General features: G+C 52.8%; 1 protein-coding gene across 1 annotated transcript; it reads left to right on the top strand.

Annotated features, from left to right (window-relative positions):
- Positions 1–41: 41 nt before the first annotated feature.
- On the top strand, positions 42–18703 carry kiaa0319l (KIAA0319-like ortholog). The gene is made up of 21 exons (XM_041233925.1): positions 42–117; positions 5365–5526; positions 7155–7482; positions 7607–7688; positions 7871–8138; positions 8737–8838; positions 8940–9037; positions 10201–10288; positions 10448–10540; positions 11085–11217; positions 12272–12500; positions 12649–12772; positions 13015–13147; positions 14110–14258; positions 14434–14585; positions 14714–14852; positions 15078–15258; positions 16112–16254; positions 17047–17154; positions 18019–18222; positions 18506–18703. Exons 2-21 carry the CDS (start codon positions 5379–5381, stop codon positions 18697–18699), a joined length of 3096 nt encoding a protein of 1031 aa, XP_041089859.1. The 5' UTR covers positions 42–117; positions 5365–5378; the 3' UTR covers positions 18700–18703.
- Positions 18704–22362: the final 3659 nt, after the last annotated feature.

The following is a 22362-nucleotide window of genomic DNA, read 5'->3' as shown; positions in this document are numbered from 1 at the left end:
AAAGAGACACAGAAAACCAACACACCGGAGAGAAAGAGAGACGGAGAGAAAGAGACAGAAAACCAACACACCGGAGAGAAAGAGAAACCGGGACGGGACCCTGAACCGGACCGACAGGTACTTGTGCGAAACCACAGCTGAGCGCCGGGCAGAGAGACAGACCCTATTATTATTATTATTATTATTATTATTATTATTATTATTAATAAGAACAGCGGTTGACGTCATGATAATGGCTTTGACGGCATCGCTAATCCGGGTTAATAACGCAGCACGGTGTGGGGAATGCTGTGCGACTGACAGTGTCTTAAAGAAAATGATATCTTTGCAGCCCGGAGAGAAATTCAGATATTTATACCCAGCGGTTTAGTTTATTGAAAACCAGACTCTAAACGGGCTGGTTTTGAATTGAGATACCTGCAGTGTGAGCATGCCTGGTAGTTGAGAGATTTCCATGTGGAGTTCGTGTGAACCGAGGCGGTCTCGTTTTCTATGGATTCTGATCCGTGTGCTCAGAGATAATAATGAATAATATTAATACAGCGTGATAAAGATTTGCATCACGAGAAGCAGGTGCTGTGCGGCTGGCGGGAGGGGAGGACGGGGCTCGTTTAAGACTGCTGTGGGAGATGTTTTATTTCACTGCTGTGCTATTAATAATACGGGAATACACCTGCTCGCTGATGCAGTGAAGTCAGCAGGCAGACCGGGTGTATTTGAACAGGAACAAGGCGAGGGTGCACTGGTGCTGTTATATATAACTACTGGTTTCTGTAATGCAGCTGCCTGCCTGCCTCTGCCTGGTCCACCTCCTGTACAGTGAGCTTTAGATTCGGTGAGTGCTGTCGCAAAGGGACTCGGGAAATGGCTGAGTCTTTCCGACCACACGCGTCGTTAAACTGTAATGAGAATAGCGCTGGCTCTGTCAGAGACGTTTGGATTTCTATTAGAAGTGAAGGAGACCGAGTCTGTCGCGTCTGTATACATTGCCCTGGGACTCGACTCCATTCGAAACGGTTCTCTCGGTGAGCAGCGACAGTGCAGCTGCAGCTGTAGAGCCGATAGGTGTGTCGCTGCCTCTCTGAACTCCCTCTGGCCGGCGCAGCGTGTTTGGAAACTAGTCTGTTTACTGGATTCCAGCAGCGAGCATGCAGGAAGCAAGAGCGATACAAACACAAATGCACAAGCGGGGCCACACATCCGGGGTCTTTAATAAAGAGACTGGTTGATGGTGCTACGCTGCGCAGTGTGCAGCTGGTTGATGGTGCAGCGCAGTGTGCAGCTGGATTGCTGGTTGATGGTGCAGCGCAGTGTGCAGCTGGATTGCTGGTTGATGGTGCAGCGCAGTGTGCAGCTGGATTGCTGGTTGATGGTGCAGCGCAGTGTGCAGCTGGATTGCAGGTTGATGGTGCAGCGCAGTGTGCAGCTGGATTGCAGGTTGATGGTGCAGCGCAGTGTGCAGCTGGATTGCAGGTTGATGGTGCAGCGCAGTGTGCAGCTGGATTGCAGGTTGATGGTGCAGCGCAGTGTGCAGCTGGATTGCAGGTTGATGGTGCAGCGCAGTGTGCAGCTGGATTGCAGGTTGATGGTGCAGCGCAGTGTGCAGCTGGATTGCTGGTTGATGGTGCAGCGCAGTGTGCAGCTGGATTGCAGGTTGATGGTGCAGCGCAGTGTGCAGCTGGATTGCAGGTTGATGGTGCAGCGCAGTGTGCAGCTGGATTGCAGGTTGATGGTGCAGCGCAGTGTGCAGCTGGATTGCAGGTTGATGGTGCAGCGCAGTGTGCAGCTGGATTGCAGGTTGATGGTGCAGCGCAGTGTGCAGCTGGATTGCAGGTTGATGGTGCAGCGCAGTGTGCAGCTGGATTGCTGGTTGATGGTGCAGCGCAGTGTGCAGCTGGATTGCAGGTTGATGGTGCAGCGCAGTGTGCAGCTGGATTGCTGGTTGATGGTGCAGCGCAGTGTGCAGCTGGATTGCTGGTTGATGGTGCAGCGCAGTGTGCAGCTGGATTGCTGGTTGATGGTGCAGCGCAGTGTGCAGCTGGATTGCAGGTTGATGGTGCAGCGCAGTGTGCAGCTGGATTGCAGGTTGATGGTGCAGCGCAGTGTGCAGCTGGATTGCAGGTTGATGGTGCAGCGCAGTGTGCAGCTGGATTGCAGGTTGATGGTGCAGCGCAGTGTGCAGCTGGATTGCTGGTTGATGGTGCAGCGCAGTGTGCAGCTGGATTGCTGGTTGATGGTGCAGCGCAGTGTGCAGCTGGATTGCAGGTTGATGGTGCAGCGCAGTGTGCAGCTGGATTGCAGGTTGATGGTGCAGCGCAGTGTGCAGCTGGATTGCAGGTTGATGGTGCAGCGCAGTGTGCAGCTGGATTGCTGGTTGATGGTGCAGCGCAGTGTGCAGCTGGATTGCAGGTTGATGGTGCAGCGCAGTGTGCAGCTGGATTGCTGGTTGATGGTGCAGCGCAGTGTGCAGCAGGTTGATGGTGCAGCGCAGTGTGCTGGTTGATGGTGCAGCGCAGTGTGCAGCTGGATTGCTGGTTGATGGTGCAGCGCAGTGTGCAGCTGGATTGCAGGTTGATGGTGCAGCGCAGTGTGCAGCTGGATTGCAGGTTGATGGTGCAGCGCAGTGTGCAGCTGGATTGCTGGTTGGTGGTGCAGCGCAGTGTGCAGCTGGATTGCTGGTTGATGGTGCAGCGCAGTGTGCAGCTGGATTGCTGGTTGGTGGTGCAGCGCAGTGTGCAGCTGGATTGCAGGTTGATGGTGCAGCGCAGTGTGCAGCTGGATTGCTGGTTTGGTGCAGCGCAGTGTGCAGCTGGATTGCTGTTGCTCGGGTTGCATTGTGAATGTTTTCTGCGGCATGGGACGGTGAGCGCTGTGCGATCATTGTGCGTGTCTATTGCAAATGCTGTACAGTGATAATGTTTGCTGATTACATTAACTGTGTTTTCAAAGTTGCAACATTACTAGTAGAGTGGACACTTTTTCTTTAATTTCTGTTAACAGATTTATTATTATTATTATTATTATTATTATTATTATTATTATTATTATTATTATTATTATGGTTTAAAGGCTGCAAAACGGAATAACGACGCGATAAAACGCGTGAGACAAGAGGCTGAAACTAAGACAAGGCAGACAGTTTGTTATCTGTTCAAAGAAGAGTTTGCCAAAACTGAAACCCTGGCTGCCGGTTGTCGATTCCCGATTCAGATTAGATCTCGTTTTGGGGAAACTAAAAAGGAAAGACCCCGAGTCCGTCATCCCGGATCTGCCGCGCCGCGGAGCCGGATCCCGAGTTTGTTGTTTTCACACAGAGATGATCGCTAACACTGACAACAGGAAACAGAGAAGAGAAACCCAATCAAGCGTGAGTCACCCTGTCACCAACCAGCACCCCCTCTCCCCCTCTCCCAGCGCACCTGTAGCCAGCCCCGGGGAGTGACTCACGGCATGACTTGCAGAGGAGGCAGAGCGAGAAACACCAACGACCTGCTTTATTTCAGCCTGGAGAGTTCGTTTTAATAAACTAGAGAGATTCGGCCGCTTCTCCAGGCTGCAGTGCAGATCCTGAGAGCGAGTAAAACTGCAAGGACCGGTTTGAGATTCCAGAGTCAGCCCCGGCATGAGAGGGAGTGCTGCAGCCAGGGTAAGTACAGGTGGCGAGGTTTGTTTGAGCAGGAGTTCGTTCAGCTATTTTTTGTTAACGCATGCTATTGTACAGCTCGTCAGTGTTACAGTCTCCTGCTCGTTTATACACAGGCAGTGTGTGGCAGTCAGTCTCCTGCTCGTTTATACACAGGCAGTGTGTGGCAGTCAGTCTCCTGCTCCTTTATACACAGGCAGTGTGTGGCAGTCTGTCTCCTGCTCGTTTATACACGGGCAGTGTGTGGCGGTCAGTCTCGTTTATACACGGGCAGTGTGTGGCGGTCAGTCTCGTTTATACACGGGCAGTGTGTGGCGGTCTCCTCTCGTTTGGCGGTCAGTCTACACGGGCAGTGTGTGGCGGTCAGTCTCGTTTGTACACGGGCAGTGTGTGGCGGTCAGTCTCGTTTGTACACGGGCAGTGTGTGGCGGTCAGTCTCGTTTGTACACGGGCAGTGTGTGGCGGTCAGTCTCGTTTGTACACGGGCAGTGTGTGGCGGTCAGTCTCGTTTGTACACGGGCAGTGTGTGGCGGTCAGTCTCGTTTGTACACGGGCAGTGTGTGGCGGTCAGTCTCGTTTGTACACGGGCAGTGTGTGGCGGTCAGTCTCGTTTGTACACGGGCAGTGTGTGGCGGTCAGTCTCGTTTGTACACGGGCAGTGTGTGGCGGTCAGTCTCGTTTGTACACGGGCAGTGTGTGGCGGTCAGTCTCGTTTGTACACGGGCAGTGTGTGGCGGTCAGTCTCGTGTTGCCGCTGTGAGAAGCTCACATTAAGGGAATGCTGCTCACTGCAATGTTGATCGCTGACGTGCTGGAGTTGAGTAAAAGGGAATTGGAATTGATTTTAAGAGTTGGATATTCTGTGACCTGAACCACACTGAGACCAGAGCAGAACCTGAACCACACTGAGACCAGAGCAGAACCTGAACCACACTGAGAACAGAGCAGAACCTGAACCACACTGAGAACAGAGCAGAACCTGAACCACAGTGAGAGCAGAGCAGAAACTGAACCACAGTGAGAGCAGACCAGAGCAGAACCTGAACCACACTGAGAGCAGAGCAGAACCTGAACCACACTGAGAGCAGAGCAGAACCTGAACCACAGTGAGAGCAGACCAGAGCAGAACCTGAACCACACTGAGAGCAGAGCAGAGCAGAACCACACTGAGAGCAGACCAGAGCAGAACCTGAACCACAGTGAGAGCAGAACAGAGCAGAACCTGAACCACACTGAGAGCAGAGCAGAGCAGAACCACAATGAGAGCAGAGCAGAGCAGAACCTGAACCACAGTGAGAGCAGAGCAGAGCAGAACCTGAACCACAGTGAGAGCAGAGCAGAACCTGAACCACACTGAGAGCAGAGCAGAACCTGAACCACACTGAGAGCAGAGCAGAACCTGAACCACAGTGAGAGCAGAGCAGAGCAGAACCTGAACCTCATCAGCTAGTTTGTTTGTTGCTGTTGCTCCGAGCAACGCATGCAAGACCTCCAAAGAGAGGACAAGACCAGCCCGTCACCCTTCTGGTTTTCAATTCTTTATTTCTGGAGCCTGTAGACCTGTGAGTCTTTGCATGCTGCTCTCTAAGCTTCAGCATTACAGTTCAGTGTTTGATCTATAATAGTTTGAGCAGGGTTTGAAACTCACACCAACCCTGCTGCACACAGTCCTGGGGTTCAGAACCCCCCTCAATCTCTCTCTCCCTCCCTCCCTCCCCCAGGTCTGGTTGCTCTGATGAACATGGTGTCCTCTTTCCCCTGGCAACCCGAGTGCCACTCTGAATCCTGCAGCCTGATTGGCTGTGTGGGCTGGGCAGGGTGTCGCAGGCTCCTCTTCCTGTTTCTCACCAGTGTGTGCATCAGCTTCCTGTTCCCAGCCACAGGTAGGAAACCAGTGCAGAACAAGTAATGTAGGTGAGCAGTTTATTCAGGAACTTCTATACCTCTATACAGCTCTGCAGTGTTGAGATCTCTTTCCTATAGACCTCTATACAGCTCTGCAGTGTGGAGATCTCTTTCCTGTAGACCTCTATACAGCTCTGCAGTGTTGAGATCTCTTTCCTATAGACCTCTATACAGCTCTGCAGTGTGGAGATCTCTTTCCTGTAGACCTCTATACAGCTCTGCAGTGTGGAGATCTCTTTCCTATAGACCTCTATACAGCTCTGCAGTGTGGAGATCTCTTTCCTATAGACCTCTATACAGCTCTGCAGTGTTGAGATCTCTTTCCTATAGACCTCTATACAGCTCTGCAGTGTTGAGATCTCTTTCCTATAGACCTCTCTACAGCTCTGCAGTGTTGAGATCTCTTTCCTATAGACCTCTATACAGCTCTGCAGTGTGGAGATCTCTTTCCTATAGACCTCTATACAGCTCTGCAGTGGAGATCTCTTTCCTATAGTTACAGCTCTGCAGTGTTGAGATCTCTTTCCTATAGACCTCTATACAGCTCTGCAGTGTTGAGATCTCTTTCCTATAGACCTCTATACAGCTCTGCGGTGTTGAGATCTCTTTCCTATAGACCTCTATACAGCTCTGCAGTGTGGAGATCTCTTTCCTATAGACCTCTATACAGCTCTGCAGTGTGGAGAGTGGAGTTCTGATTGATAACTCATGCTCTGGCTCTCCCTTGCAACACACACACACACACATACAGTAGCTCAGTCGATGTTATAAGTGATTTAACATCTGCTGCTGCTTAAGAATCCCTGGAGGCTATCGCTGCCTGTCCAAACAAGAAGTGTGAGATCTGAGAGCCGAGAGCCGTGCATTACACTGACCGGTCTGACCTGAGGTAGAGAATGGGTGGAGGGAGAGGGGAGAGGAGATCTCTAGGTGTGCACAGAGACAGGTTGAGTGTTCTTTGAGAATACATCTCGAGGTGTCTGCCTCTAACTTGAAGTTCACAAAGGTGATCTGTGTGATTGAAACAGTTTTAAATACAGGGCAGGAGAAGAAGCTGGAACATCGTGTGCGTGTGTGTGTGTGTGTGCTTGTGTTAGTATAGTACAGTATTTCAACAAAAGCTCTTTTTCTTTCCACGCACACAATACAAATTCTTTGGTGCTGAACAGAGACCCCTCTCTCCTGCACTAACCCTATTGTTCACAGCAGGGGAGGGGGCACTGTTACCAGCCCACCATCCCATAATACACACCACTGAAAGAGTTCACTGTGCTCCAGATATTTGTGCAGGACAGATATTAATATTGAAAGAGCATCAGATTTTCAAAGCTAAAACAAACCATTGCGTGCGTGCGTGTGTGTGTGTGTGTGTCTGTATGTGTGTGTGTTGATCCCATTGTCCCTGTAAAGTTTAGAACTGCAAATTTACTATATGGGAGTCAATGCAAAGTCCTCTTAAGCACTGTCCATCTTAATGTGTGTGTGTGGCTGTATCTCCTCGCTGTATCAGAGCGATCCCCACCTCCCAATCACTGCACCTGCAACTGTGTGTGTAGAGTCAATGATCACAAATACAGCCCTCCCCTGTGTCTCCCTCTCCACACAGACGCACTTCCCAGTCCCTCCCAGTGCCAGCCCAGTCCAGCCCTGCAGGGTGTGTCAGTGAGTGCTGACACGTGGCTCCCCCTGTCAGCTGGGAGGAGGTATGGCAGTTTGAAGCAGTGCAGCCAGGCTTGCTGTGAGAGGGCAGGGTGCAATGCTGCCTGGAGCCTGCGGGGGCGCTGTGTCATGTTGGCTTGTGTGAGACGGGGGCGGTGCCAGACTCACAGCACCGGGGAGCCTGATTCGCTGCTGGTGTTTGTGACACACCCCGAAGGGGGGGGCCAAGTGCAGGCGGAGGATTTTGATTGGCTGCAGGACATCCAGAACCACAGGTGAGTTAGCCGGGTTTGTGGTTTGAAACTGGAATGAATGACATTGAGGAAAATAGCAGGAAATAGTTTTAAACCAGGGGCATAAATCTTCATTACGAATTCACTCTTGCCTCCACGGATACAGGAAGGGGAGTGGCCTGCCTGGTCGCCATGGAGATTCACGGCTGGGGTTAGGAGACGAGAGGGAGCTGAGGAGACGGAGAGAGGTGAGAGTGAGGGAGGAGCAGAGGAGGGAGAGAGAGGTGAAGAAGACTGTGGGGGGGGGGGGGGGGGGGGGGGGGGGGGAGTGGGGGGGGGGGGGGGGGGGGAGTGTACGTGTGTGGGTGGGTGTCACTGTTTAAGGTTTTTTCCAGATTTGACCCACGTTATAATGTCTCTTTGTTTACAGCTTGTTTCCATGGGAACCGCTGCCCCAGACTCCACCCACATGTTGACCTTCTCCAATCCTGTGGCCTTCAGCCTGACAGCCAATAGAAAGAATGGGAAGCCTTCCAATGAGAGTGCAGTGGAGGCCCCACCCCCCACAGGACAGAACCCCACTCGCACCACAGTGACCATCACCATGACAACTGCCAATAACACAAGCATGACCTCCGAGAGGTCAATCGAGCCCACATCCCTGGCCAGCACTGCCGCCCGAGCGACCGCAAAACCAGGTGAGACACACACACACGCACACCCGCACGCACCCACACCCACACACGCACACACTGATAATGAAGTAGGCACACAGAGACGCACTCACAATGAGGGACACGCACACACTGATAATGGAGTAGGCACACAGAGACGCACTCACAATGAGGGACACGCACACACTGATAATGGAGTAGGCACACAGAGACGCACTCACAATGAGGGACACGCACACACTGATAATGGAGTAGGCACACAGAGACGCACTCACAATGAGGGACACGCACACACTGATAATGGAGTAGGCACACAGAGAATCCCTCACAATGAGGGACACGCACTAGTTTTTGTTTGGCTTCCTAAATGTTTTTAAGTAAGCCCTGCGTATGTGTCTGTGTTTAGCGCTGTGCACCATACAGGTTTTAATAGAGTATGTGAAAGACACACTAACACTGAGTGAGACCCACTGACTGTCTGACAGCCCTTCAGTCAGTCTGACCCGCTGGCCTCTCTCCTCTCCTCTTTTCCTCTCCATCTCTCATCTCTCTCTCTCCTCTCCTCTCATCTCTCCTCTATCTTCTCCTCTCCGCTCCTCTCCTCCCCTCCCCTCCCCCCCAGGTGTGCGGGAGCTGGTGGTCTCGGCTGGGAACAGCGTGGAGGTGACCCTGCCCATGAACGAGGTGGAGCTCAACGCCTTCGTGCTGCCGGAGCCCCCTGAAGGTACAGAGTCAGGGTGCATTGTTGTAATAATGCTCATGATATTATTACAATGAACAGGGTCCAGGGGTTAGTAAACATGTCTCTCTCTCTCTCTCTCTCAGGCTCCAGCTACACTTTTGACTGGCGGCTCATCACTCACCCCAAGGATTACAGTGGGGAGATGGAGGGCAAGCACTCGCAGACTCTCAAACTGAGCAAGGTGAGCACTCACTGTCACGCACTCACTGTCACACACTCGCACAGTCACGTACTCCCTGTCTCACACTCCCTCACACTCGCACAGTCACGTACTCCCTGTCTCACACTCCCTCACACTCACACTGTCACGCACTCACTGTCACACACTCACACTGTCACGCACTCCCTGTCACACACTCCCTCACACTCACACTGTCACGCACTCCCTGTCACACACTCCCTCACACTCACACTGTCACATGCACTCACTGTCACATGCACTCACTGTCACACACTCACTGTCACACACTCACACTGTCACACACTTGCTGTCACACACTCCCATTCATTCATTGCAATCACTCTGCGACACTGTGGTGCCTGCATGTGCTCCGAATGTCTGCTGTGTGAGGTGTTGCTGCAGTGTTAGTGTTGCTGTGTGTTTGGCCCGTGTCTCACTGGTAGCTCACGCAGGGTGTGGATGAGTTTGAGGTGTTGCTGCAGTGTTAGTGTTGCTGTGTGTTTGGCCCGTGTCTCTCTGGTAGCTCACGCAGGGTGTGGATGAGTTTGAGGTGTTGCTGCAGTGTTAGTGTTGCTGTGTGTTTGGCCCGTGTCTCTCTGGTAGCTCACGCAGGGTGTGGATGAGTTTGAGGTGTTGCTGCAGTGTTAGTGTTGCTGTGTGTTTGGCCCGTGTCTCTCTGGTAGCTCACGCAGGGTGTGGATGAGTTTGAGGTGTTGCTGCAGTGTTAGTGTTGCTGTGTGTTTGGCCCGTGTCTCTCTGGTAGCTCACGCAGGGTGTGGATGAGTTTGAGGTGTTGCTGCAGTGTTAGTGTTGCTGTGTGTTTGGCCCGTGTCTCTCTGGTAGCTCACGCAGGGTGTGGATGAGTTTGAGGTGTTGCTGCAGTGTTAGTGTTGCTGTGTGTTTGGCCCGTGTCTCTCTGGTAGCTCACGCAGGGTGTGGATGAGTTTGAGGTGTTGCTGCAGTGTTAGTGTTGCTGTGTGTTTGGCCCGTGTCTCTCTGGTAGCTCACGCAGGGTGTGGATGAGTTTGAGGTGTTGCTGCAGTGTTAGTGTTGCTGTGTGTTTGGCCCGTGTCTCTCTGGTAGCTCACGCAGGGTGTGGATGAGTTTGAGGTGTTGCTGCAGTGTTAGTGTTGCTGTGTGTTTGACCCGTGTGTCTCTCGTAGCTCACGCAGGGTCTGTATGATTTCGAGGTGCTGGTGGACGGGGAGGGGGCTCACGGGCAGGGCTTCGTCAACGTTACCGTCAAGCCAGGTGAGCTTGAACCCCCCTCTCTCTCTCTCTCTCTCTCTCTCTCTCTCTCTCTGATTGATACCCGTTTCAATACAGCATTGTGCACACACCCATTCTAAATCCCCCCCTCTCTCTCTCTCTCTCTCTCTCTCTCTCTCTCGCTCTCTCTTTGTCTCTCAGAGCCCCGAGTGAACCAGCCCCCCGTGGCTGTGGTCTCGCCGCGGTTCCAGGAGATCTCTCTGCCCACCAGCTCCACTGTCATCGACGGCAGCCGTGAGTAGAGCTGTGTACAGATACCACGATACAGCTTTACACTGCCAGCACCCCAGCACAGAACCACGATCCAGCTTTACACTGCCAGCACCCCAGCACAGAACCACGATACAGCTTTACGCTGCCAGCACCCCAGCACAGAACCACGATACGATACAGCTTTACGCTGCCAGCACCCCAGCACAGAACCACGATACAGCTTTACGCTGCCAGCACCCCAGCACAGAACCACGATACAGCTTTACGCTGCCAGCACCCCAGCACAGAACCACGATACAGCTTTACGCTGCCAGCACCCCAGCACAGAACCACGATACAGCTTTACGCTGCCAGCACCCCAGCACAGAACCACGATACAGCTTTACGCTGCCAGCACCCCAGCACAGAACCACGATACAGCTTTACGCTGCCAGCACCCCAGCGCAGAACCACGATACAGCTTTACACTGCCAGCACCCCAGCGCAGAACCACGATACAGCTTTACATGCTGGACACAACGCAGCATTTCAACTCTTCTAACTCCCCCCCACCCCCCCCCCTCAGAGAGCACGGATGATGAACATGTGGTCTCCTATCACTGGGAGGAGGTGAAAGGACCCCTGCGGGAGGAGAAAGTTTCTGCAGACACCCCCATCCTCAAACTGGCCAACCTGGTCCCGGGGAACTACACCTTCAGGTAAACCCTACCCCCCTACTCCCTACTTCATACCCCATCCTCAAACTGGCCAACCGAGTCCCAGGGCTCAGCCTCACAGTGGTGAACTCCGACTCCTGTTCTCTCTCAGCCATACAGTGGTCGACTCTGACTCGACTCTCCTCTCCTCTCAGCCTCACAGTGGTGAACTCCGACTCCTCTCTCCTCTCCTCTCCTGTTCTCTCTCAGCCTTACGTTGGTCGACTCTGACTCTCCTCTCCTCTTCTCTCAGCCTCACAGTGTTCGACTCTGACTCTCCTCTCCTCTCCTCTCAGCCTCACAGTTGTCGACTCTGACTCCTCTCTCCTCTCCTCTCCTCTCAGCCTCACAGTGTTCGACTCTGACTCCTCTCTCCTCTCCTCTCCTCTCAGCCTCACAGTGGTCGACTCTGACTCTCCTCTCTCCTCTCCTCTCCTCTCCTCTCAGCCTCAGTGTTTGACTCTGACTCCTCTCTCCTCTAGAGAGGAGAGTCGGAGAGCCTCACAGTGGGTCGACTCTGAGAGGAGAGAGAGGAGAGTCCTCTCCTCTCCACTGAGACAGCGGAGAGGAGACTCTGACTCTGACTCCTCTCTCCTCTCAGCTCAACAGTGGTCGACTCTGAGGACCTCTCGGAGAGGAGAGCTGGGAGCCTCTCCTCTCAGCTCACAGCGAGGAGTCGACCTGAAGCCTGAGAGAGGAGAAGGAGAGGACTCTCCTCTCTCTCCCTCTCCTCCTCTCTCCTCTCTCCTCTCAGCCTCACAGTGGTCGACTCTGACTCTCCTCTCTCCTCTCCTCTCCTCTCCTCTCAGCCTCAGTGTTCGACTCTGACTCCTCTCTCCTCTCAGCCTCACAGTGGTCGACTCTGACTCCTCTCTCCTCTCCTCTCCTCTCCTCTCAGCCTCACAGTGGTCGATTCTGACTCCTCTCCTCTCCTCTCCTCTCCTCTCCTCTCCTCTCCTCTCAGCCTCACAGTGGTCGACTCTGACTCTCCTCTCCTCTCCTCTCAGCCTCACAGTGGTCGACTCTGACTCTCCTCTCTCCTCTCCTCTCCTCTCAGCCTCACAGTGGTCGACTCTGACGGAGCCCGTGGCTCCGCGCTGGCCTCTCTCTCCGTGTTAAAGGCTGTGGATTACCCCCCTGTGGCGAACGCCGGTCCCAATCAGGTGATTACGCTTCCGCAGAACTCCATCACGCTGTTCGGGAACCAGAGCACCGACGACCATGGGCTCCTCAGCTATGAGTGGTCACTCAGCCCGCAGAGCAAGGACAAGGTGGTGGAGATGCAGGTGTGTGCACACTCACACTCACACAGACACACTCGCTCACATGCTGCTACAGTGTCACTGCTGGATTGTTGATCTGGTGCATTATAAAGTCCAGTGTTTGAAGCTGCTCTCTCCTGTCTCTCTGTCTCTGTGTCTGTTCCCTGGTCAGGGTGTGCGCACCTCCACTCTGCAGCTCTCGGCGATGCAGGAGGGCGATTACACCTACCAGCTGACCGTCACCGACTCGGCCAACCAGCAAGACACTGCCGAGGTGACCGTCATCGTGCAGCCGGGTCAGTGTGGGAGTCTGTGTGTGTGTATAGCTGTAAAGCAGCGAGGACCTACTATGACATCGTTCTCACCACATTAAAGTATTTGTTGTTGCTTTAATGCTGAAGTATTTGCTGGTGATTGTGGGGATCCATTTTTAGTGGTACATCCACACTTCACTAGAGGCAATGCAAGGTCAGCACAGAGATACACGAGATGAGGGAGTGTGATCCTGAGTTTTCCCCCCCCCCCCCCCCCCCCTCAGAGAATAACAAGCCCCCCCGTGCGGACGCGGGGCCGGAGAAGGAGCTGACCCTGCCCGTAGACAGCACCACACTGGACGGGAGCAAGAGCAGCGATGACCAGAAGATTGCGTCATACCGCTGGGAGAAAACCAGGTACCTGGATCCTTGAGCGAGAGAGAGAGAGAGAGAGAGAGAGAGAGAGAGAGAGAGAGAGACTTGATCTATTCAAGAGCCCCTCTGAACCTGAACTTGTTACCTGCACACACCGTGACTAATCAAGCTGGCAGCAGTAAAACCTGCAATGGGTGTGGCTGCGGTGCAATAGGAGCCTTATTTCCATCCCTGGGATCTGCTGAGGATTCAGTCCGGATCCTCTCTGCTCGCAGGTCCGGTCTCTGCTGGGCTGCAGTGTTGCAGCAGGGAGTGTGCCGGGTCAGGGTATTGACACAGAGTCTCTCTCGGGCTCGCGTCAGTAACCACTCACTCACTCACTCACTCACACACACACAGGTCCGGTCAGTTTAGAGTTGTCAGGGTATTGACACAGAGTCTCTCTCGGGCTCGCGTCAGTAACCACTCACTCACTCACTCACTCACACACACACAGGTCCGGTCAGTTTAGAGTTGTCAGGGTATTGACACAGAGTCTCTCTCGGGCTCGCGTCAGTAACCACTCACTCACTCACTCGCTCACTCGCACACACACAGGTCCGGTCAGTTTAGAGTTGTCAGGGTATTGACACAGAGTCTCTCTCGGGCTCGCGTCAGTAACCACTCACTCACTCACTCACTCACACACACACAGGTCCGGTCAGTTTAGAGTTGTCAGGGTATTGACACAGAGTCTCTCTCGGGCTCGCGTCAGTAACCACTCACTCACTCACTCACTCACTCACTCACTCACTCACACACACACAGGTCCGGTCAGTTTACAGTTGTCAGGGTATTGATACAGAGTCTCTCTCGGGCTCGTGTCAGTGTTGTGTGCATGCAGTCTTTCGCACAGTAACAGCTCCCCACCGATGGAGGGCAGATTCTCATGTTTTTTTATTTGCTTACAAACATTCCCAATGTGTTCAAGTTTAAGCACCTCTGTGTCTGTCTGTGTCTGTCAGCGGTCCGGACGGAGTGAAGATCGAGAACGCAGACAGCGCCGTCGCCACGGTGACGGGGCTGCAGGTGGGCGTGTACGAGTTCACACTGAGCGTGCGAGACGAGAGGAACCTGGCGAGCAGTGACACTGTGAGGGTCATCGTGAAAGAGGGTGAGTGTGTGAGGGGGGAGAGGGAGAGACACTCTCCTCCTGTCACAGCTGAACCAGCCCTGTCTTCTTTGTCTCTGTGTGTGTGTTGTTACTCTGTGTCTCCTCTCAAACCAGCCCATGTCTCTCTCTGTGCATCTCTGTATAACTCTCTCTCTCTCTGTCTCTCTCCTGTCAGAGTTGAATCAGCCCCCTGTGGCTCGGATCTCTGGCAATGTGCAGCTCGCCCTCCCCCTGAATATGGCTGCTCTCGACGGGTCAAAATCCTCCGACGACAAGGGAGTGGTGAGCTACCAGTGGAGCCGGGACGAGCTCCCCCCGCGGCGGCGGGCCCCCACTGACTGAGGGGTGGGGTTAGGGGTTAATTCCGGTGGGGGAGGGCGGTGGGGTTCTATTACGAGGCTGTGCACTCCCACTCTAACACTCCTGTGATCCTCTCCTGCGGTTCTGTTCTGCAGGATGTTCTGAACCAGTCGGACCGGCAGCCCGTGCTGCTGCTCACTAACCTGGTGGAGGGAACCTACACCTTCAATCTGCGGGTCAGCGACGCCAAGGGGGAGAGCAGCACTGCCAGGGGCACTGTGGAGGTCAGACCGGGTCAGTACAGAGAGAGAGAGAGAGAGAGACACACACACACACACACACACACACACACACACACACCCTCTCCACACGGTCCCCGTGCAGCACTCTCAGTCACTGAGAGAGACACACACACACACACACACACACACACACACACACATACACACACACACAGGGCAGTCTGTGCCCCATGCCTGTGGGTCTCTTACCTATTTGAACCCTGCTTTCTGCCCTCAGACCCGCAGCACAGTGACCTGGTGGAGATGCTGCTGGCCGTGGGGGTGAGTCAGGTGAGCGAGAGGCAGAAGGGCATGCTGATACGGCAGATCGCAGTCCTGCTGAGAGTGCTGGACAGCGACCTGCTACTCTGTCCTGGACAGCGACATTCTGTTGCTCTCGTAAATCCAGGAGTACACAGGCAGGGGAGAGCACTGAGCTCTACTCTCACCCCGTCACACCTACTCGTCGTGTGACAACACCCCCACTGAGTCGTAGATGAGAGCACTCTCTCCTCTCGCTACTCGCTCTCGTCCCCCACCCCCACACCCTCCCACACACACACCCCCACTGGTGAGTCAGAGATGAGAGCACTCTCTACAGCACTGAGCAGCACCCCCCCCACCCCCACCCCACACACACCCCCACTGAGCAGAGGTGAGAGCACTGAGCAGCACACACCACCCCCCCCCCCCCACCCCCACCCCACACACCCCCCCACTGAGCAGAGAAGATAGAGCACTGAGCAGTCACACCCCCCACCCCCACCCCCATCCCCCACACACACCCCCACTGACTCGAGACCTCTCGTGACTCACTGAGCACTGAAACACACACCCCCACCCCCACCCCCACCCCCACCCACACACACCCCCACCCACTGAGCAGAGATGAGAGCATAGCACAGCAGCACACCCCCCACCCCCCACCCCCCCCCCCCACACACCCCCACTCGTGAGCAGAGATGAGAGCACTGAGCAGCACACCCCCCACCCCCCCCACCCCACCCCACACACCCCCCCACTGAGCAGAGATGAGAGCACACACCAGTGCACCCACCCCCCCCCCCCACCCCCACCCCACACACACCCCCACTGAGCAGAGATGAGAGCACTGAGCAGCACACATACACAAACACACACTGAGCACACAGAAGATGTGAGGTGAGAGCGCTAGTTAGTGATCTCTCTCTCTCTCTCTCTCTCTCTCTCTCTCTCTCTCTCTCTCTCTCTCTCTCTCTCTCTCTCTCTCTCTCTCTCTCTCTCTCTCTCCAGCACCCGCATGGTGTTCTTCGTGCGCTCAGGTCCAGGGCGCCTCCTGCTGCGAGGGCAGGATATCGCCATGGCGCTGCGCAGCAAACTGCGCAAACAGAAAGCAGATTTCCTGATCTTCAGAGCGCTGCAGATCAACACCGTCAGTGAGTACTGGGAGCAATGGGAGTACTGGGAGAGGCTCTGCAGAGTGTAACAGTGCACTGGGAGAGGCTCTGCAGAGTGTAACAGTGCACTGGGAGAGGCTCTGCAGAGTGTAACAGTGCACTGGGAGAGGCTCTGCAGAGTGTAACAGTGCACTGGGAGAGGCTCTGCAGAGTGTAGCAGTGCACTGGGAGAGGCTCTGCAGAGTGTAACAGTGCACTGGGAGAGGCTCTGCAGAGTGTAACAGTGCACTGGGAGAGGCTCTGCAGAGTGTAACAGTGCACTGGGAGAGGCTCTGCAGAGTGTAACAGTGCACTGGGAGAGGCTCTGCAGAGTGTAACAGTGCACTGGGAGAGGCTCTGCAGAGTGTAACAGTGCACTGGGAGAGGCTCTGCAGAGTGTAACAGTGCACTGGGAGAGGCTCTGCAGAGTGTAACAGTGCACTGGGAGAGGCTCTGCAGAGTGTAACAGTGCACTGGGAGAGGCTCTGCAGAGTGTAACAGTGCACTGGGAGAGGCTCTGCAGAGTGTAACAGTGCACTGGGAGAGGCTCTGCAGAGTGTAACAGTGCACTGGGAGAGGCTCTGCAGAGTGCACTGGGAGAGGCTCTGCAGAGTGTAACAGTGCACTGGGAGAGGCTCTGCAGAGTGCACTGGGAGAGGACTATGTTGGCACTACAGTGTCCAATCCAAGTTTTTAATTTTTTTAATTTTATTTTAATCTGTTTGATTTAATACCGTGATAACAATCTGACCCCTTTTTCTCTCTCCCCCTCCCCTCCCCTCCCCTCTCCAGCCTGTCAGCTGAACTGCTCCCAGCACGGGTCCTGTGACTCCCTCACGAAGCGCTGTGTGTGCCACCCCTTCTGGATGGAGAACTTCATCCGAGTGCAGCTGGGAGACGGGGAGAGACTGTGGAGACACACTGATACAATACACACTGATACAATACACACTGCTACTCACAATACACACTGATACAATACACACTGCCACTCACAATACACACTGATACAATACACACTGATACAATACACACTGCCACTCACAATACACACTGATACAATACACACTGCCACTCACAATACACACTGATACAATACACACTGCCACTCACAATACACACTGATACAATACACACTGATACAATACACAATACACACTCACAATACACACTGATACAATACACACTGCCACTCACAATACACACTGATACAATACACACTGATACAATACACACTGATACAATACACACTGCCACTCACAATACACACTGATACAATACACACTGCCACTCACAATACACACTGCCACTCACAATACACACTGATACAATACACACTGACTCACAATACACACTGATACAATACACACTGCCACTCACAATACACACTGATACAATACACACTGCCACTCACAATACACACTGATACAATACACACTGATACAATACACACTGCCACTCACAATACACACTGATACAATACACACTGCCACTCACAATACACACTGATACAATACACACTGCCACTCACAATACACACTGATACAATACACACTGCCACTACAATACACACTGATACAATACACACTGCCACTCACAATACACACTGATACAATACACACTGCCACTCACAATACACACTGATACAATACACACTGCCACTCACAATACACACTGATACAATACACACTGCCACTACAATACACACTGATACAATACACACTGCCACTCACAATACACACTGATACAATACACACTGCCACTCTGAGTCTCTTTGCCTCTCAGACTGGAGCGTTCTGTACGTCACCATCGCCTCCTTCGTGATGCTGGTTGCCGTGGGGATCCTGTCCTGGGGGCTCCTGTGCTGCTGCCGGGGGAAGGGGAAGCCCAAGAGGAAGAGCAGGTACAAGATCCTGGAGGGGACTGATGATCAGGAGAGCCTGGAGCTCAAACACTCTGCCAAAGGAGGTGAGGGGAAAGGGGAGGGGGGCCTCAAACCTGCTGCTGCTAAATAAGGTGCTTTGGTTCCAGAGAGCTTGTAGTATTATAAATTCTAGCTGTGTGTGAGACACAGCTCTGAACCAGCGTCAGTGTTGCTGGTTGATTTCTCATCACTGTGTGTGTGACACTGGTTCAGAACTGTGTCTGTGTTTCTGGTTGATTTCTCATCATTGTATCTGTGTTGCTGGTTGATTTCTGAACTCCCTGTGTTGCTGGTTGATTTCTGATCTCTCTTTGCTGCTGGTTGCAGGCGCCCGTCTCAAGGCCCCGGTGCACCCCCACTCCAGCCTCCTCCGCTCCGAATCCGAGGGGGACAGTGAGGACCCCCTCTTCACCTGGCCAGACCGAGAGAAGGGCAAGCTGCTGAGACACCAGAACGGGTCGGTGCGCAACGGACACGGGCCCAACAGAACCAGGAAACAGAGCTGCGAGGAGCAGCTATAGCACAGGGCACCCTAACCCTGCACCCCGCCCCCTGCACCCCACAAACACACTGCACTGCACTGCAGGAGTATCTCCAGAGAGCTGTGACACTGCATCAAACAGATGCAGCTGGCTTTAAAGCAGAGCTTTGCTATAGTCTACCTGCGTCTGTCTGTCTGTTTCTTTCTTTCTATCTTCTCCTCCCTCCTCGCTTCTGTAAATCGGGGTTCATTTTTGCTGTATTTATTTTCTTGGTTGTGTATTGTTTTTAGTCTTTTTAATTATTTATTTTTCTGTGATCAGGAGCTTGAATTAATTAATTATTATGATACACTGTTTCCGTGGTTGCTATGGTTAGAATTTCTGTGTTTCGTCCGGCTGAATGTAGTTTGAATCCTTGATGACGTATTTTGTGAACCCAGAGAGAGATAGAGAGAGAGAGCTGTGACGGTGAGTGTCTCTTCCCTATGTAGACAGGAGAATACACCTCAGAGGAGAGAGAGAGAGAGAGAGAGAGAGACACACAGAGAGAGAGAGAGAGAGAGAGAGAGAACAGGACCCTGTCTATAGACACAGAGAGAGAGAGAGAGAGGAGAGGACCCTGTCTATAGACACAGAGAGAGGAGAGAGAGAGAACAGGACCCTGTCTATACCTGAGAGAGAGAGAAGAGAGAGAACTGCCAGACCCTGTCCTATAGCACACAGAGAGAGAGAGAGATAGAAGAGATACACAGGGCCCCTGTCTATAGACACCACAAGAGATAGAGAGAGAGAACAGGACCCTGTCTATAGACTAGACAGAGAGAGCTACGACACACAAGAGAGAGAGAGAGAGAGGAGAGAAGAGAGAGGAGAGAGGGAGAGAGAGAGGAGAGAGAGACCCAGAGAGAGAGAGAGAGAGAGAGAACAGGACCCTGTCTATAGACACAGAGAGAGAGAGAGAGAGACAGGACCCTGTCTAGAGACACAGAGAGAGAGAGAGAGAGAGAGAGAGGACCCTGTGCTGCTAGATACAGAGAGAGAGAGAGAGGAGACACAGAGAGGAGAGAGAACAGACCCTGTCTTGACAGAGAGAACCAGGGAGAGAGATGAGAGAACTGTCTGTGACACACTGAGAGAGAGAGAGAGAGAGAGAGAGAGAGAGAACAGACCCTGTCTCTAGACAGAGAGAGAGACGAGATAGACTGAGATAAGAGGAGAGAACATGACCCGCCCCTCTCTCCTGTACTCCCTTTCCCTCTCTGAGACAGACCCTGTCTATAGTACAGAGACCGAATAGGAGAGAGAGAGAGAGAGAACCCCTCTCTTGTCCCTGACACAGAAGAGACAGAGAGAGAGAGAGAGAGAGAGAGAGTCTTCACCTGGAGAGAGAGAGAGAGAGGGAGACAGAGAGAGAGAGAGAGAGAGAGAGACAGGACCCTGTCTATAGACACAGAGAGAGAGAGAGAGAACAGGAGAGAGAGAGAGAGAGCACAGGACCCTGTCTATAGACACAGAGAGAGAGAGAGAGAGAGAACAGGACCCTGTCTATAGACACAGAGAGAGAGAGAACAGGACCCTGTCTATAGACACAGAGAGAGAGAGAGAGAGAAGATGCAGACTCTGTCTACAGAGAGGAGAGAGCTGTGCTTTGCAGAGAGAGAGAGAGAGAACAGGACCCTGTCTATAGACACATCTTCTCCTAGAGAGAGAGAGAGAGGGTTCATTTTTGCTGTGTTTATAGACACAGAGAGAGAGAGAGAGAAGAGATTTTTCTGTGATCAGAGAGAGAGAGAGAGAGAGGAATTATTATGACACAGAGAGAGAGAGAGAGAACAGGACCCTGTCTATAGACACACAGAGAGAGAGAGAGAGAGAGAGTGGAGATAGACAGAGAGAGAGAGAGAACAGGACCCTGTCTATAGACACAGAGAGAGAGAGAAGAGGAGAGAGAGAGAGAGAGAGAGAGAGAGAGAGAGAGAGACAGGACCCTGTCTATAGAGACACAGAGAGAGAGCCTCTCTTGTCCTGGGACACAGATATCCTGAGAGAGAGAGAGAGAACAGGACCCTCTCTTCTCCTGGGAGATAGATCTGTGACTCCCAGACCCTCTCTCTCTGTCAATAGAGAGAGAGAGGGAGAGAACAGACCCTGTCTATAGAGAGAGAGAGAGGAGAGACCCTGAACAGAGAGAGAGAGAGAGAACAGGACCCTGTCTATAGACACAGAGAGAGAGAGAGAGAGAGAGAGAACAGGACCCTGTCTATAGACACAGAGAGAGAGAGAGAGAGAACAGGACCCTGTCTATAGACTAGAGAGAGAGAGAGAGAGAACAGGACCCTGTAGAGAGAGAGAGAGAGAGAGAGAGAGAGAGAACAGGACCCTGTCTATAGACACAGAGAGAGAGAGAGAGAACAGGACCCTGTCTATAGACACAGAGAGAGAGAGAGAACAGGACTCTGTCTATAGACACAGAGAGAGAGAGAGAGAACAGGACCCTGTCTATAGACACAGAGAGAGAGAACAGGACCCTATCTATAGACACAGAGAGAGAGAGAACAGGACCTTGTCTATAGACACAGAGAGAGAGAGAACAGGACCTTGTCTATAGACACAGAGAGAGAGAGAACAGGACCTTGTCTATAGACACAGAGAGAGAGAGAGAGAGAACAGGACCCTGTCTATAGACACAGAGAGAGAGAACAGGACCCTATCTATAGACACAGAGAGAGAGAGAGGAGAGACACAGAGAGAGAGAGAACAGGACCTTGTCTATAGACACAGAGAGAGAGAGAGAGAACAGGACCTTGTCTATAGACACAGAGAGAGAGAGAGAGAACAGGACCCTGTCTATAGACACAGAGAGAGAGAGAGAACAGGACCCTGTCTATAGACACAGAGAGAGAGAGAACACAGGACCTTGTCTATAGACACAGAGAGAGAGAGAGAGAACAGGACCCTGTCTATAGACACAGAGAGAGAGAACAGGACCCTATCTATAGACACAGAGAGAGAGAGAGAGAGAACAGGACCCTGTCTATAGACACAGAGAGAGAGAACAGGACCCTATCTATAGACACAGAGAGAGAGAGAACAGGACCTTGTCTATAGACACAGAGAGAGAGAGAGAACAGGACCTTGTCTATAGACACAGAGAGAGAGAGAGAGAACAGGACCCTGTCTATAGACACAGAGAGAGGGAGAGAACAGGACCCTGTCTATATAGAGAGAGAGTGTGTTTGTGTGCCAGTGTGAGTGAGCTGTGCAGTCCTGAGCCAGTACTATACCCCAGTCCCCCGGAGTTGAAGGTGTTATAGTGAGAGCGCCCACTGCTGGGAGGAGGCGCTGTCTGTCTGTGTCGCTAGGCCCAGGTCTGGAGCTCCTGATGATAAAACTGGAAATTAAGGACCCCCCTTCGCTTGGTAATGAACAATGGAGATGTAGTTTTGTGTGGTGAAGACACTTGAGTTTACTGGGATCCCCCCCCCCCCTCTCAGACCTTCAGTGCCAAACCCAGGCAACTCCTTCAGAGCAAGCTGCGGGGCCTGATATCAGATATTGGATAGCCCACTGAGAGAACCAGGGATTCAGGATAAGAAAGGTTAAAACACTGAGAGAGGACAGGGAGAGGGGAGCGGAGAATGTCGCTCTCTCGCTCTGGACTGGGTGCGAGATCGACACTCAGACTCTGAATGTCATGTGCTT

Source organism: Polyodon spathula, chromosome 32 (assembly GCF_017654505.1).
Source record: "Polyodon spathula isolate WHYD16114869_AA chromosome 32, ASM1765450v1, whole genome shotgun sequence".
Lineage (NCBI taxonomy): Eukaryota > Metazoa > Chordata > Actinopteri > Acipenseriformes > Polyodontidae > Polyodon > Polyodon spathula.
This window is presented reverse-complemented; position numbering and strand designations above follow the sequence as displayed.